A 17189-nucleotide genomic window follows, 5' to 3' on the forward strand; every position below is an offset into this window, starting at 1 on the left:
GAGAGGAAATGGGGTTTAACAAATTGAAGATAAAGAGGCCTACCTAGAAACAAAGGTAGAACTCATGAATGTGGAATTAGCAATAAAACTGCTCAGAGTTGCTCATTTTCACACTATTGATTAGAAACAGGTTGATTTTTAACCCATGGAGCTGGAATAATGTGGCTGCTTCAGAAAAGTTAGCCACTCAGCTTCCTTGAGGCCCTCTTCTGAACTGTGCTTTTGTGTTCAAGTATCATCATTCTGCATCAGGGTGATGAATTTTCAGACCACTGATTCAGATGCAGAAGTATTGAACAATCCATTCAATAATTACAGCACTCAATTCTTTGTTACAATATCCTCCACCCCATTTTTGGCCAAGGAACTCACAGGCTCACTTGCATGTTAGTTCTTTTATGGTTTTAATGAACATCTTTAAGATCAGGGATCAGCAAATTATGACTCAAGGTCAAAGTCTGGCCTGCCACCTGTTTTTGTGCAACCCCAAATTGGAGAATTTTTTTTCACATTTTTAGGTATCAATGTAAAATGGTTGGGCAGGGACAGTAGCCTTTGGCAAGAACAGTTGCACCATTTTTGCTCCTAGCCCAGAGAGCCTAGAATCTTTAGTCTTCGGTTCATTACAAAAATGTTTGCTGACCCTTGTTCTAGGCAGTGGTGAAAGGGTTGATGACACAGAGCTTGTCATTTGGCTGCTGCTTAACTGTTTGTGCTGAAGATGTGTTGAGACGGGGACAATTGGAGAAGGGTGTTCAGGGTCCCCCTGCCCACCACCCTCATCTTTGTGTTTTAATTCCCAACCTCATTCTCCTTTTTAGAAAATAATTGGGATGGATTTCGATTAGGTTCTTGGTTCAGCACTATGATAGTTGCATTAACTAAAGGCAAAAATTTGTCCTTAGAAGATATTTGTCGATTAGTCATTTAATTTCAAAGGTCCCTGAAACAAAAACGAATCTCCCAGGCAGACTTTATTCTGCTGCTTCCTTAGGCTGCACAGATGACCAAGAAGCTCAGCTGGTCAAGAGGACAGGCTTACACCTGTGACGTGTTAGCTCTGCAAAGCACCGTGCAAGAAAGTGGAAAATGGGGAATAACCTTTGCCCTAAAAACATATATACAATCTGATGAGGGAAAAGTGTCTACAACTAACTAGTATCAGCCCAGAGACCATCACCTGGACCACAGTGAATAAATAGGACATGTTTTTATTTAGTAGCTGTAAAATTAGGTAACTACCTCATAGGCTTATAAAGGTTTTTATTTAAAGATTTCAATAATGCCTTCAAGTAAAAAAAAAAATGTTAAACCATGTGTAAGCAAAATTAACAAAATTAAACAACAGCTATGATTTTAATATCCGGCAATAGGAACATTGTTGGCATGTTGGTTTTTTGTCCTTTTTCTTGTTTAGATAAATATGCATATATGAGATCATAATGTACAAACTCACTTATAACTTACAATTTGCATTGATAGCTTTGTGTAGTTAAATTTTCTACAGGATAATTTTTTAGGTTACTGTGTTGTTATATATGCACAGTAGAATACCATAATTTCTTTAATCAATACGTTATTGTAGAATGTTTACTTCTACTTTTAAAAAGCATGATAAATAATAATTAATGCTGAGAAGATACATTTTTATTTATAAATCTTTATGCGTATTCATGGTGATTTCTTTAGGACAAATTTTCAGGAATGAAATTTCTGAATCCAAGCCATTCTCAATTTTAACATCTTGGTACATTGTGCCAAATTTCCATCTCCAAAAGCTCATCAGTTTACTGAGTCTCTAGCAGTCCTTCTCATTTTCTAAACTAAAGACTGAGCCTTCAATAAAGTTAGGTCCCAGGAAGTTGACTAGCTGAGCAATCATTATGTATAATGTACATATGCATGCATGTAAATAATAAATGGTGGGGGAAAAAAAAACACATGGATTTCAAAACCTGAGGTGTTATTTTCTGGTTGGGTTGGTTGATTTAAATCAAACTTCCTCAACTAGGAATGACCTCAGTGTTTTCTGAAGAGAGTAGCTTGTGTATTTTTAAAATGTAAGCAAAACCTTACCCTAGAAAAGGTGGATTAAATAGTGCCCACTTATTTCCCTCTTATATGGGGGCTTGTTAGCAGGGCTAATCCAGGCACCTCTGTCCTCACAGTGTATTGTTCTTGCAAACAGGATCTGCAGGCCCAAGACCGAGCTCACCGCATTGGTCAACAAAATGAGGTCCGAGTGCTGAGACTCTGTACAGTGAACAGTGTGGAGGAGAAGATTCTTGCAGCTGCAAAATACAAATTGAATGTGGATCAGAAAGTTATCCAGGCGGGCATGTTTGATCAAAAGTCTTCGAGCCACGAGCGGAGGGCGTTCCTGCAGGCCATATTGGAGCATGAAGAGGAAAATGAGGTATTAGAAGAAGCCAAGTTTATGAAATCAGTGACCTTTTGTCTCTGAAGGACTAAGAATAACCCCTTTGTTCTTTAAAGAATTTCTCAAGCTGGACTTAATTAAAATGAGTAAATTAGCTGCTATCTTATATCCCAAGCACAGTAAACCTCTGAAAGTTATCCAAATGAGTGTCTTGCAAGCTATTGCCAGAGGGCCCAAAAGGCCACCATCAAGCACAGTCTTGTGTACTAAATGCTGCCTCCTGTAGGGCAAATGCCAAACTGCAGGTAGGGCTCTTGGCAGGTACAAACTCAGCCAGATGAGACCTGGAAGTGTCCTACCTTGCCTTTTCTTCTTTTGCTCTCCAGAGCCTTTGGTCTCTGTGGCCTTTTGGTCAGTAATGACAGCACTTCAACATGTTTGTAGGACAAATATTCACAGACATCTAGACTAACTCATTTAGCTCAACTTTACTAGGAGAGAATGATCTTAACCTTCCCTTAAAATTTTTCCTAAGAGCTGACCCAAGGCTGAGAAAAATATCGGTTTAAAAAATCTTTTTTATTTGCCAAGATTGCACAAAGAATGTGGTGATTACATTTATTTTAAGGAATCTTTTGGTGGGCATTTGTATATTTTACAGATTGCCAATTTTAGTCATTTTTTTACTGAATATTCATTCTGGTGCTGGGGATGTAGCTCAGCAGTACAAGGCTTGCCTACCATTTACAAGGCCCTGGGTTCAATTCCCAGCACCACAAAAAGAAAAAAAATCTAAAATGAATCTGAAATAGATTTAAAAATATATTTCTAAGGTCTAGAAAATTATAAAATACCACCACCAGTCCTTACTCTAAAATTGGCTGGGGATGGACAAATTTGGTTTTGTGTGCCCACACTTATAAACAGAAGCATAGTTTACCTTATATATTCACATGGAACACCATCTTCAACACATATATTTAGATATAATCTCATTTTGCCTTAAGTAGGATATGTATTTTTGAAGTCTTCTATAAATTAAAAACCAAATTCTTTTAAAAGGCTCACATACTTTTTTGTTTCTGAAATGAATTCAAATGTGAAGTAGATCTTTATATCTCAAAGAATCCTGAAATGAATTCTTTGCAAATTGGAAAGCACTTTGCTATTATGCCTCTAAATTTGTTGGCCTTATATATTTGATTAGTTAATTTATTGAGTTTCATAAAAACGATGAAAAATACATACATGTATACTCTCGATAGGTCTAGGATTTTTGTCTCAAATCATTCACCGTTTCTGATTCTTGAATTTGAATATTCGAGGCAGACTTGGAGTCAGTTTGTCAGGTGAATTTTTGTCGTTTACACATTTGGCCATTTCAAAAAACCACAATGATGAGTGACGTATACTGTCACAGGGCTCCTGTGAGCAGAGGTGGTACTCGGCCAGAGACCTCGACTGCATTTTTGCTCATTCGTTTTTTGTAGACCTTGTGAAAAATAGTCCCTGACTTGGGTGGAGTTTTCCAGCTTTCCTGAGCCAAAAGGAGATGTTGATCTCTCCCAGGCACTAGGCTAGCCAGGTGGGGCCTTCAGTGAATCCCTGCCAGCTGCTTCTAGCTGTAAGCAGCCCCGCTGGGGCTCCACATCCCTTCCAGGCTCCACATCCCTTCCAGGCCACCAGTGTTGGACAAATGTTATCACATTCAGGATAGCCTGTGTCCTGATGTTATGTCAGGGGGGATACAGATAGACCGACCACAGTCAAAGTCCCTGGTCCTGATTATCCAAGGCAGCATGGATTGGCACCACTTCAGTTGGTGCACCAGGAAGTACATTGGTGCACCAGGAAGTACTAGGGCACAGAGAGCCCAGGAAAATGCATTACCAACTTCCCAGCCGTTCAGTTCTCCAGGAACTCAGGTCACTGGGGGCAGCTTTCCTACCAGTTCACAGGAGAATCTTTTCATCTTTGGCCTGGGGGCAACAAAGCCTCATTGTGTAGGATGTGAGAGTTCTATCTAGAAGGCAGTAGGCAAAGGAGGACATCTGCTTTTGGAGGAAGAATTCACCAGATATTTTGTACTGGGAGGTCTGAGCCCACTCTCCACCTAATCTGTGTCTTCATCAGATGAAATGTAATATTTAGACAGATTGACTTTAATCAATCTGGAGGTGAACTAGAATAGCAGGTTTTTTTCAGCAGTAATTATTATTTCAAATCATAGGTTTTTCATTATTGAATTGCACTCATTTCTAACACTTATTAAGTTCCTACAGTGAATAAGATGTTATCTTGGGAACTGACGTCGTCATCTGATTTAAGCTGCTAGTTCACTCATATTCTTTTTGTGAAACAGTTGCCTCATTTTAAACATATGATTTGTGTAATTGGATGTTTGAAGTTCTGTGTTTTCCTCTTTCTTCCCTCTGCTGATATACTGAAATTCCCCATTTGATTTTTAACAAGCCTACTCAGCATATGATGGAAATAATTTTGGAAAATAAGTTCTATAGTATATGCCCAGTTTTTAGAATCATTTGTTAAAAGTGTGGAAGTCATAGCATAACATTTCTGGAACACTTGAGAACTGTTGGTTTCTGAGGAATTAGCAGATAGATAATAAGCCCCAGTTTAACATAATATGAAGTAAAAAGCTTTAGCCCATATGTAATTGCTTTCTGTACTTCATGTAACTTTTTTTAATTGTCTCTTTTGGAGGGTTTGTTAATGATAACTTTTGAATTGTTCCAACCACAGCTGTAACCATGATCAATAATACTGCCTACTTAAATTCATTGATCATTGATTGAACATGTCTTAAAGGTTATCTACTTGGGGGTGGGGGACATAGCTCAGTTGGTAGAGTGCTTGCCTTGAATGTACATAGGCGATGGGTTCAATTTCCAGAACCACACACACAAAAAAGTTTATATATTTGGTACATATCTATTATTTCTTTGGTCTTGCTGAGTCACAAAATTTCATTTACTCAAGTTTTTTTGTGAGGCTTTGAAAAGAAGCATTAACATTTGCCATCTTTAAGACCATGTAATTAAAAGAATTAATGTTAACTAATTTTACATGTGGATTTCCTTATTTAAATCTTACAAGCCCCTGTGAAGTAGATGTCACGCCCATCTTATAGATGAGGTCATTGAGGCGGGGAGACATTAAGTAACTTGTTTTAAAAGTAACAGAATCAAGATACACACCCAGGAGAAGCAGTGTTTCTTAGAGTGCAGCACATTTCCTCCCTAGACAGATTTTGCTCTGGGAAGATGATATGAATAGCTTACAAAATACGAATGGCAAGTACTACATGCAGGGGCCCTTCTCTTTTCTTTCTGGCTTCAGAAACGGGCCCCCCTGGCGTGGAAGACAGATTCCCCTCACTTGTTTGTACCTCACCCCAGCTGTCCAGCTTTTCTCCTAAAGCCTGTTCAATCATTCTGTTTTTAACCCCAGGAAGAAGATGAAGTACCGGACGATGAGACTCTGAACCAAATGATTGCTCGGCGAGAAGAAGAATTTGACCTTTTTATGGTAATGTTGCAGAAAATCATGACAACCCATGCCTGCCTTCTCTGCCCCCTTTTTCTGTTAGCCAAGCAAGCCGCCTGGAGCCTGTGTGCCCTGGCAGAACTTCATCTGTGAAGCCTGTGCCTTTCCTTTAGTTCAGAGTCTGCAAACTGGCTGGGTTTAGCCTGCAGACGTATTTTGTTTGGCCCACGCAGCCTTTTTAAAAAAATTTCGCATTTGTTGCCAACATAAAAAGAATCCTGATTTCTGGCTTCTCTTGAAAAATGAGATTGGGCCGTATCAGGCCCACAGCTCTGTGTGGAAATGGTTGGCCAGAGCTGAGTAGCAGCTGCACCCTCTGGACAGGCCATGTGGTCTCCAGCTTACCATAGACCCCCACACCTAGATTGCTTCTAATCTCAGGCCAGCGTCATTCAGGAAACCTGCCTGGCTCCTGTAGACATTTGAGTTTACAACTGTGCCCTCGCTGTCTCCCTACTAGAACAAAGCAAAAACAGGCTCCCGTCAGAGCAGGGAACAGCCACTAAAACGACACAGGTGCGCATCTTCTCACTGTTGCAAGAGAACCTGCTTAAGCACATAGGAATCTTGCAGGTGTGTATAAAGGGAGGTCTAGCCTTCATATAAAGAACAGAACTGCCTGGATTTCACTGGTACAAAGTAGGTATAAAAGAACCTTGGCATCTAAGAATTTAATGTCCGTGTTTTTAACTTTGAAATTCCATAATGTATAGCTTCTGTAATTTTCCTGAGATCTGAATTTGGTTTACATGTGAGGCCTGGTACAAGCTGTGTTTGTGGGGAGCAAGCTATTGGGGGAACCTGTGCAGTGGCTCATTAGAGTGGTGTTTGCTGCCTTCTTAAAGCTTTTGCTATAGCTGTTTTGTTCACTCTCTGTATTCAGTGACCACAACAGGCCTTTGCGTGTATTAGTTGCTTTAGGTATTATTGAATGAATGGTGATACTTGCAGAATGTTAGGCTTTATGAAGATAAGATAGATCTGGATATATAAAGTTTACTCCAGTACCTTCATTTTTATTTTCATCAAAGACATTTAGCCTGATTGTGGAGAGAGTGAATACATGTTCACCATAGCTTTGATAGTCTAAGGCTGAAGAACCCAGGAATCAGAGATGCCCTCAGGACTCAGATAAGCTACATCTATTCGAGTGTGGGGAAAGCAACTAGAGTAGGTATTGGAGGTGCTATGTTTGAGAACAGAATGACCAGGTAGAAATGTGAGACCTATGTAGCCAGAAAGTACAAATTTTCCAGAAAAGGTGGAAATCAGTGTTTTTAATATGCAATGTCTGGATTTCAGAATGTTTGCAACTAAATTCAGAGCTTTTATTATTGTTATTGTATAACAGTGCAGGCCAAACAAAATACAACTGCAGCCAAATATGACCCAGAGGGTTTGCAATTTCTGCTGTTCCAACCTAGACAGTCTTTGAGAATGGAGCTGCAGCTGTGTAGATGCTTACGTTATTTTTGTGGGGTTTTGTGTATGTGTGCATGCATGTGTGTGTGTGTGATTTTTGTCTAGGGAGCACTGATTGTGTCCACACATAATGGTTTACAGTAATTGGCAATTAACTCTTTCTCAGGAAAATTCAGGTAGCTATAATTCCTAAACTCTTCACCTGGGGTGTATGCTTACTCTGCTCTCCCCTAAGTAAGCCACCCTATCCAGGAGAGAGAGAGAGCAGTAAGAACACTTACTGACCAACAAGGGGTGTTGGTAAGACCTTTGTAAAACCTGAATTCCTTCATTCCTTTTGTTCACCACATGTATGGATTATTCTCTATTTCAGGAGATGAGGGGTACACATCAGAAAGAGATACCTCCTCTCTCTTTAAGGAACTTATTAAAATATAGGTGACTGGAGAACCCCGGGTGAGAGGTCCTCAATTTCCCAGCTGATTGCTGATTGGCAACACTTTAGCATGATTGTGGGTCCAAGTTCTCTTGTGATGTGGAGAGGATAAACTGCCTGCCAGTATAGAAATGAAGTTAGGCCCAGAAATGGAGAGTTCATTAGCTGCCCTGAAATAAGGGAAAGAGAAACTTCTCCTTCCTTACTTTTGGGATGGGATTTATAGAAATTAAAAGCCTCAGAGCTGGGCACAGTGGTGCATGCCTGTAATCCCAGAGACTTGGGAGGCTGAGTAAGGAGGATCACAAGTTTGAGGCTAGCCTCAGCAATTTAACAAGGCCCTATGCAACTTAGCAAGACCGTGTCTCAAAATAAAAAAGGCTGGGGATGTGTCTCAGTGGTTAAGAGCCTCTGGGTTAAATCCCCAGTACCAAAAAAAAAAAAAAAAAAAGGAAAAATCTCAGGAAAAAATGTATGTGTCTGCGCAAGATACAGTTTCTTTCACTTGGGAATATGGTACATGAAGAACAGTCTTATAATAGGTGAGACTGGTAGGGAACACATCTTTTTAGATGCTTTGAATTTGTGAATTTTCATGCCCGTTTCTTAAAGGTTGGCTTCTATTTTGAGGATTGTGCAGAATTTTCTTTGGTTTTTTAAAAACCTCATCTGCTGGCTGTCTTTGTCCGATTCACTATTCATTAGCACCTCCACCAGGGGGCAGGAAATAAAATTTGAATCCTTGCCAGCTACTCTTGATTAAAAAGTTTAGTGAGAAACAAGAATGGAATGTGAGCTAGAATAAGTCTCCAGGTTTCAAATATTTAAACACTGTATCCATTATTATAGAGAAATAAGTTCTTTCTAAAATTAATATAAATTTATCATTTGGTTTTATATCATGGACACTAAACAACACAAAGTAAGCCGTTTCTTTAGAACCATTCTTTTAAACATTTATATCACTTCTAAAAATTGACTTCAGAAAAAGTTACCTTATATTCTGTGTGAATTTACCTTAAAAAGTTCTTTGTACCAGACTCAGTGGCACACGTCTTTAATCCCAGTTATTCAGGAGGCTGAGGCAGGAGGATTTTAAGTTCAAGGCCAGCCTCAGCAACTTAGTGAGACCCTTTCTTGAATTTAGAAAAAAGCAGGAGTAAGGAGAGGCTGGGGATATAACTCTCTGGTAGAATGCTCCCGGGTTCAATCCCCAGTTACCTACCCCGCCCCCCAAAAAAGTAATTTGACAGTCCAAGATATATATCTGAAACATTTTACTCTGCTTTCACAAGCTACATTCTCTACAAAGGCAAGAAATACTTTTTAAAAATAATTGTACTGGTATATACAGGTTTATCATCAAGTCTTAAGACAAATATTCATGTGTAACTAAATAAGAAATTAGTCTTTTTCTTAAATGTTGACTTAAGATTTTGTACTGGTATTTTCCAAATAGAATCTCTAATTGCATCTACCTTTCCTAAAAATGAAGCAAATTATGCAATTTGCTCTGTGTGTGCGTGTGTATGTGTGTATGTATGTATGTATGTGTGTGTGTAGGTGCTGAGAGTAGAGAGAGCCTAGGTCCTTATACATGTTAAATAAGCACACTACATGATTTGCTTCTAGGCCAGAAAATATTTGTACTCAAATATTTGTACTCTCAGTTGTGGAAAAACGCATAGGTAATAGTAGCAGTATGACCAAAAATTGGAGTGGCCATATTTGGTCTTCTCAGTATAGGATATTAACAAAAGTTTTTTTTTTTTTTCTTATTAGTTATCTAACAACCATTAGAAGGTTGCCCCATGCAACCCCTCTTTAGATCATTCTATAAACGAAGCATCCTCCATGAGCTAATTTTGAAGGTTTGGTGGCTCCCATTTCTGATACCAAAGCATTAGAAGGCAGGATTAAGCAGAGCATTGCAATCTAAGTATAGCACATGACAGAGCAGGTTGGCCACTTTTATCTACCAATGAGACTTCACCATGTCCCCAAGCCTACCCCATTCTGGAAATATAATGATTTCCAAAAATGTTAAAGCATAGTTTAAGGAGCTTTGACCTTTAATTATAAATAGGTTCTACAGGTCACATTTGGGTTTGAGTAGTAGATACTTCATTTACATTTTATCAGTTTTAGTTTTTAAGGAAAAATCTTGTATTGAATCCCTGTTTCAGTACGATAGAACCGAAGAAAAGGGAAAGGTAAATAACTTAATGATTAATGGTCTCTTTGGTTGTGGAAATAATATTATCAAGCGAGTGATAAATAAATATAACTAACGTATATAGTAACTCAGGTGACAGTTTTATTTGCTCTTTTTTTATCAGATTATTTAGTTAAAAGCCAAGTATGTGACAGTTTATTTAAAAGTGAACTGGATTTTTAAAAAGAGCAGGAGGTGGGGATGTTGGCGTTTTGAAGGCTATAAAAGGAAGCCATTTCACATAGAACATGGTCAGTGGAGTTGAGGTTATCTCTGAGATGTCTCTCTCTCTCTCTCTCTCTCTGGTATAATATTTTTATACAAGCTAAACTTTTAAAAAGTAAAAATTGAAGAGTATCCCTCTGATAGTGCCCATGGTGTAATGAAAATCCAGTGCATTCATGACAACTGACTAATCAAACCTCTTATATCCCCTCCACATGTCCAATTATGGGTGGCTATTCTGCAGTGATATCTTGGGTTACTTTTTCTCCCTGCCAATTATTTAATTAAAAGCATGAGCCCTCTCAAATAAAAGGAAATGTTCTTAATGAACTTTCTCTTTTATATGCTCAAAGAATTCTTTCAGGAAAATAATTAATTGTACAGTCAGGGCTCATATTTTTAAGATGTATCCCCTTACCTTGAATTTTCTCACAATTACTTAATGGGAAGCTTTGCACGCATGAAGACTAAGAAAAGGAATTCTTAAAGAGTATTTTTTTAAATGCATAACTAAATTCAAAACATGGGTTCAGAGGACAGGAAGGGATTTATTTGACTTGGTAAAAATTCTCCCTAGATACTGTGTTTTAGGGATGGGCAGAACAAGTCAATCAGGATAAAAGAGACTGAAAGGGATCCTGCAGCCATATACACGCCTTATGAAAGTTGTAGGTCCTGTGAAGTTTATACTTACCAAACAGAAGCCCCCAGAAGCCCCTTACCTTTGGTGACTCTTTTATTTGTATCTCCAGCGTATGGACATGGACCGGCGGAGGGAAGATGCCCGGAATCCAAAACGCAAGCCTCGCTTAATGGAGGAAGACGAGCTGCCCTCCTGGATTATTAAGGATGACGCCGAAGTAGAAAGGCTGACATGTGAAGAAGAGGAGGAGAAAATATTTGGTAGGGGGTCTCGCCAGCGTCGTGACGTGGACTACAGTGATGCCCTCACAGAGAAGCAGTGGCTCAGGGTAGGTGTGGCGTTTTTAACCTGTCCTTGGTGCTCAGAGTGTGTCTGGTGGCTTGGAGAGATCAGGAGCGCAGAGTTGGTATTCTCTGAGCAGGTGAGTTGCTGGTAAAATGAGAGGAGCTCTTGAACATAGACGGTGGACTAGCTGTGCTGGTGTAGTAGAGTCATTCTATGGTTTTGGGCAGTGCTTGGAAAAACCTGTAATGAAGCATTTTTTTTTTTTTTTTTTGCTAGAGCAGAATTGGTCATTGGATGCACAGAGTTATTAGAGCTTTGAGACCCACTAATGTTTTATGACCAATTGCCTAGTCATGCCTTACTGTCTCAAACTGAGAATCAGAATGAGAAAGGGGACCTTAGAGATCTTTTTGATTGTTCCCCCTGGTCTTTGATCAGGGGTTTTACTTTGGCAAGGCCTACAGAGATAGTTCAGGGATAGCATTGTTTTCTGTGTTATTTCAGAAGCCCAAAGCAAATTCAGTTCTGGAAGGTGCCTTTATATAGTCTTGGTTTGACAACAAAGTTGAAGGCCAGAGAGGTCAGCACAGAGTTGGAAATCACAGAATCAGTGGGTACTGATGGATTGCGTGCTCGATTTTGGCTTGATCTCATCTGTCTATTGCAAGTACAGACTGGAGCCTGGAACTTGGCTCACTGATGGTTCGAAATGTTATTTAGGGTTTGTTTGTATTTTTTCCCCTTTGGAAAAATGGTGATTCCTTGTTTTGATTGGTGAGTTAAATCCCTCAATTTTTCCTTGGGGAGCATAGAAATATCAAAATGATCATGGGAGCCACATATGTGAATATCCTTCAAAGCAGTTGTCTCATTTGAAGGTTTAGCTCTACTTTTAATTACTGGGAGCAGGCTTAGTACCTTGACAGAGAGAGCTACCTAGGGCATATATTCCAGACAGGGCCAGTAAATGCACGCTGGAAATGGTAAGCCAGTTGGGTAAAAACCAAATCAAATAGAAGCAGTCATTGGGAATTTATTTATTTTCTCAAAGGGGATTACAGTTTTCAAGCTTTGCAAGATGAGGATTTTAGGACCCAGAGCATAAGTTGGTAGGTGGGTAGAAAGGCAAGGAAACGAATTTTGAGACTGGCTATCAGAGGCAGACAGGGCTTGGTAGCCCTTGAGATGTGATTTGCTCAGAGTGTCGTATGATGAGAGGGATGTGACCTGGATTCTGAAAAGATTGGAGTCTGTGGGATTCTGAAAAGAGACTAACAAAGGCATCACTCATGTTTATGGCTGAACAATTGCATATAAAATGTAACTCTTGTGTGATTATTTCACTATCATAGACCTTCAGATAGTCCAGTAGCTTCAGAATATGGTTCTGTGAATTTCCTTTGTTTCACTGTTGGGTTTGTAGTTGTATGATGAAGATTCATTCTTTAATGTGGGGCTTTTTTTTAATACTTATTTCTAAGCTCAGGAAAATTCTATTTCCTTTCTTTTATTTAAGCAGTAAATGAAGTACCTGGAATGTTGTTACAGATGAAACAACCATAATCTAAACCATTATTTTAAAATCAAATTTTTAATGTGAATAATTTCCAGATATTACAGGCAAAATAGCCCTGTTTGTTGGTCAAGAATGCAGCCCAACTTACCTCTTTCAAACATAACAAAACAAGTCTTGACAATTGCTCTTAAGAAAGATAACATTATGAATCTTAGGAAGTTTTTAAGTACAAGTCACCTTTTTTTTTTCTTTTTCATACAGCTTATATTATTGATGGTAATCCTATGCCTAACTTGTCTTAGAGACCCAATGAATGCTTGTGAAAATGAAAGTATGATCTCAGCAAAATGGAAAGTTACTAACTTACCAGTAATTTGGGGGTAGAATTTCTCTTTTTAGTGTCTAGCAGACTCCCGTTTTTATCCATAATAGTCATATCTTAAAAATGAAAAACTAGTTTCTTTCATGAAACTATGCTACGGAAATTGATATTTGCAATTTTAACCCTAAGGTGCCTCGCAACATATCAAGTCATCCAAGAAGGCGGAAGCTGTTCCCAGTAGAGCTTTACTGGAATATATCTTCTTATAAATGAGTCATTTGAAAACTGTCTATATTTTGTGTGAGTTGGCAACTTGCTGTTAAGCAGGATATATGATTAACACAGCACTCAGCATAGATGCCTAGTATCATTGGTTTTCTTGTTCACCAGTAGTGATCCTGTTTAATGTCAGCCTGTTAAGTTTTTTGTTCTAATGAAATGAAATTCCAGGGGTTCTTAAGGGCCTGGATGTGAAGAGATGTTCTCTACTGGCCAATGATTGAACACGTTGCACAAAGCCGGCCAACACAGCCTTGAAAGGGAGATTGGCAAGGACTGTCGTATAAGAAATGCTCTAACAGGGCTAAAATAATTCTTCTGTTTTCCTGGCAATGTTGCACAAAGGCTGCTTGGCTGAGGCATCAGAGATACACAGAATCCCAGAGTTGGAAGGCAGCTGAATGGTGCAGCTACCATCTCGTGCTTAAATTGCAGCCTGCGCAATGCCCATGCCAAGAGGCTGGCCAGCCCTCAAAGGAAGCACACTACCTTTTTGTCTGCATAGCCCCTCTGGTTCAAGGTCAGCCCAGATTGTTAGTTCTTCCTCCCCTTTGGGTGGAAGCTTCTCTCCCTGTAGCTGCTTCTCACTGGCCTTGATTCTATTCCCTAGACTGAATAGAACAATATGTTGTCTGTCTTTAGCATCACAGCCCCATGGATAAAATGTTTCAGGACTTATGTTCCTTCTGGAATGAATTTCCCTACCCTCCTCTTTCTTTTGATGTTTGCTTATCCTTCAAGGCCCAACTCAACGGCTGCCTCTGATGTGGTGCCTTTACAGGTAAATGCTAGCTTTTCTTTCCACTGTGCACTCACACTCCTTTGCTTGTCCTATCATGGTTCAGTTCCAATTTCCTAGTATTCCTGGTCATTGCCAACCTGCCTGATTTCTTTACTAGTTGGTCAGCTGGATCTATATGTTGTTTGAATTTGGGGTTTCCATGTGCAAATAATAAGTGCTCATTGATCACTACATTGAAATAGCTCTGGATCGATATATAAGAATGTAGATGATGTATAAGAATGTGATGTTCACTACTTGGGCTACAACGGATACAGCTATATAGGGACCTATCAAAAAAAATCAAAGTTTATTTTTCACTCAGATAAAAGTTCTTTTTTCTCTAGCGGGTCATTCAAGGATGCAGGCTGATATAGCTTCTGCCAGCTTGGTCATTCTGTCTTCATGAATGGAAATGGTGAAAACAGCATGGCGCCCTCAATGTGGAGCTCTGGTGGGTTGTGCCTAAATGGTTGCACATCATGTCTGCCCACGTTTCCACTGTGAACTTGGTCAGGTGGCCAGTCCAGCTGCAAAAGACACTAGGAAATGTGGTCTGGCTCCAAGTCCAAGAAGGCAAGACTCTGGTCTTGCCTCAGTCTCTGCCTTAGCACATGTATGGCAAATTTAAGTGATCCTGCTGTTTACTTTAAAAATGTGTTATAGTTTTATTATGAACAGGTTTTACCCTACAATCATAGTATGCTAAAAATTTCTGCCATGTCCTAGAGAGAGTCTATTTAGGTGGAGGACTTAAAAGAATATTTTTTTCTGCATTCATAATGTTTTAAACAATTCAGTTTTTTTTAAGAGAGAATATTTTAAGTTGCTTTGAAATCCCTGTTTTTATTGAAACTTTAATTTCTTGGGTGGTAGCCAATTTGGGGGGCTGGGTAGTTCCGTATTCCCTTACTCAGTGGGCTGTTTCCTGGGGGCTCCCATCCTAATTTCCTTCCCCAGATGGCATCTGGATAAAGGCAGAAGCTGGGTTTCAACATGTCCTTGGGGAGGGTGACCTGGTTCTCTTCCCATCCTGTGGTTCCGACAGGTCTCTCTACAGGACTGCTGTCCCAGGAGGGCTTGACATGTGACTTGGCCACAGTCTCCAGCCAGAAGCTGTCCCGCATTCGGACATCTCATTAAGACCCCTGGCCTCATTGGTCCTGTCATACTGTCAGCTCTTTTGTGTCCTGTTTGGGGATCTGCAAACTCTTGACTGCTTCCTCCACACTGGGCTAGAACATGTGGGATGCAGTGGAGCTGGCCTTTTCCTCACCCGTGGCTAAGTCACTGCCAGGGTTTATCTAGCCCAAAGCTTCTAGAATCTGGTCATGGAAGCAGTACAACATGTCTTATGTTTACAGATTTTGTAAAAGTTTGAGACCATAGGAACACCCTTGAGGGATCATTCCAGAGCCTTGGAAAAAGCTTGTGAGAGGCCTGAAACTCAAACTTTTTGTTAACTTCCTGCTAAATCCACCTGTGAGCAATTATAGTGCCTCATTTTCATGCTCCTCACTCCACCCTCCCCACCATCTCAGATTGGACCTTGAAGGACAATTTTTCATTCAACCTCAACTGTAGTCCCATAGTGGCACTCACTACTAAGCACAGACCCCACAAGATAGAGGGCACTGTCCTCAACAAGACTGCCCTGACTTCAGACACTAGCCACACTTTGGGGATCCCCTGGCCTCGAATACATCTGACTGGCTATAAATGCAGGGGTTCTCATGAATCCTTTAGATTCCATAATTTGCTAAAATGATTCATAAAGCTTAGGAAAATGCTTCTCACAGCCACAGTTTCATTATAAAGCATATGAATAAAGCAAAGCAGTCAAATGAAGAGAGGCAGAAGGCAAGGCCTACGAGGGAATCCCAGCTCCCCTGGCCTCTGTGCATAGAATCCAGGCACATCACTCTCATAGTGTATTCTCTTTACCAGGAAGTCCACTGAGCTTCAGTGTCCAGAGTTTTTATTGGGACTTGATTATGTAGGCATGCTGGATTAAATCATTGGTCACATGCATGAACTTGGTCTCCAGCTTCCCTGGAAATCATGCTGGTGGAGAGTCCCAAACCTCTAATCACTTAATTGGTCATTCTGGTGATCAGTCCCCATGGGAAGCCACTTGGAGGGTGGTCCAACAAGAGTCATTTCATTCACATAGCAAAGATATTCCTGTCACTCAGAAATTCCAAGATTGTAGAAAGTCCATGCTGGGAATCCAGGAAAAGACCAGACAAATTCATTATTGTGCAGTAGGTCACTGTCTTCAGGACTGACCTTTGTACATCTCTGCCTCTTTGCTCCTTTTCTCTCCATGGAAGAAGGCTGTTTCTCTTGCTTTGCTGACACAAAGCAGCTTCCTGTATACTGTGTGTCTTGGGCATAGTGTTCTGTAATTGTGGCACTGAGATGCACAACCAGGAGATGAGTGAGTGTGAAGACATTTATGACTTGCAAAAGTAAGGAGAACCCTGGAGTTAATTTGCAAAGTAGTTTTCTCCTTGAACAAAGAAGGCAGGACTTTTACTGGAGAAGCTTATTCGTATGGGAAAGGCTCATCATCACATGTAGAGGTAGGCTCATCATCACATGTAGAGGTAGGCACATCCCTTAGTGTGCTCTGTTCTAGATCATAACCATGTGTTCAAAAAGAAAGATGGCAAGTGCATTCCTGAGCATACTCAATTTTGGTCACATTCCCATGTTTAAAAGAGAAGACGGTGGGCTCAGGTGAATTAGAATTTAGAATTATAAAGAGCGAAGTAGGGCTGGGGATATAGTTCAGTCAGTAGAGTGCTAAAGTCCTGGGTTCAATCCCTGGCACCACATTAAAAAAAAAAAAAAAAAGAGCAAAGTTTTCTCCATTTACCTAAAAACAATGAGCCACAATGACTTGGTAATTTAGGGCTGGTTTCTTTTAAGTTTCTTCAAAGAGCCTTAACCAAAATAAGAAAAACAACTTTGAAGGTACCTTCCTAGTCTTTTAAAAGGGCAGCAGCATTTTCCCCTGTAAATATAGGAGTCTGCGCCTAAAAGTGCTTGCTTCCCTGCCCAGCACCTAACGTCTTCTGTGGGTGGAGACTGGTGGAGATTGCAATGGGACTGT

The 17189-nt window shown here is 40.0% G+C and overlaps 1 protein-coding gene across 11 annotated transcripts in view; it reads left to right on the forward strand.

Moving 5' to 3' along the window:
• Smarca2 (SWI/SNF related BAF chromatin remodeling complex subunit ATPase 2) overlaps positions 1 to 17189 on the forward strand; it is a 164947-nt gene that overhangs the window by 95403 nt on the left and 52355 nt on the right. For all 11 annotated transcript variants that reach the window (XM_026406458.2, XM_026406466.2, XM_026406461.2 and 8 more), the window contains 3 exons: positions 2189 to 2416; positions 5852 to 5929; positions 10998 to 11216. In XM_026406458.2, coding sequence (XP_026262243.2) covers positions 2189 to 2416; positions 5852 to 5929; positions 10998 to 11216 — 525 coding nt within the window. The remainder of the gene's footprint in view (positions 1 to 2188; positions 2417 to 5851; positions 5930 to 10997; positions 11217 to 17189) is intronic.

This window comes from Urocitellus parryii, chromosome 4, assembly GCF_045843805.1.
Source record: "Urocitellus parryii isolate mUroPar1 chromosome 4, mUroPar1.hap1, whole genome shotgun sequence".
Lineage (NCBI taxonomy): Eukaryota > Metazoa > Chordata > Mammalia > Rodentia > Sciuridae > Urocitellus > Urocitellus parryii.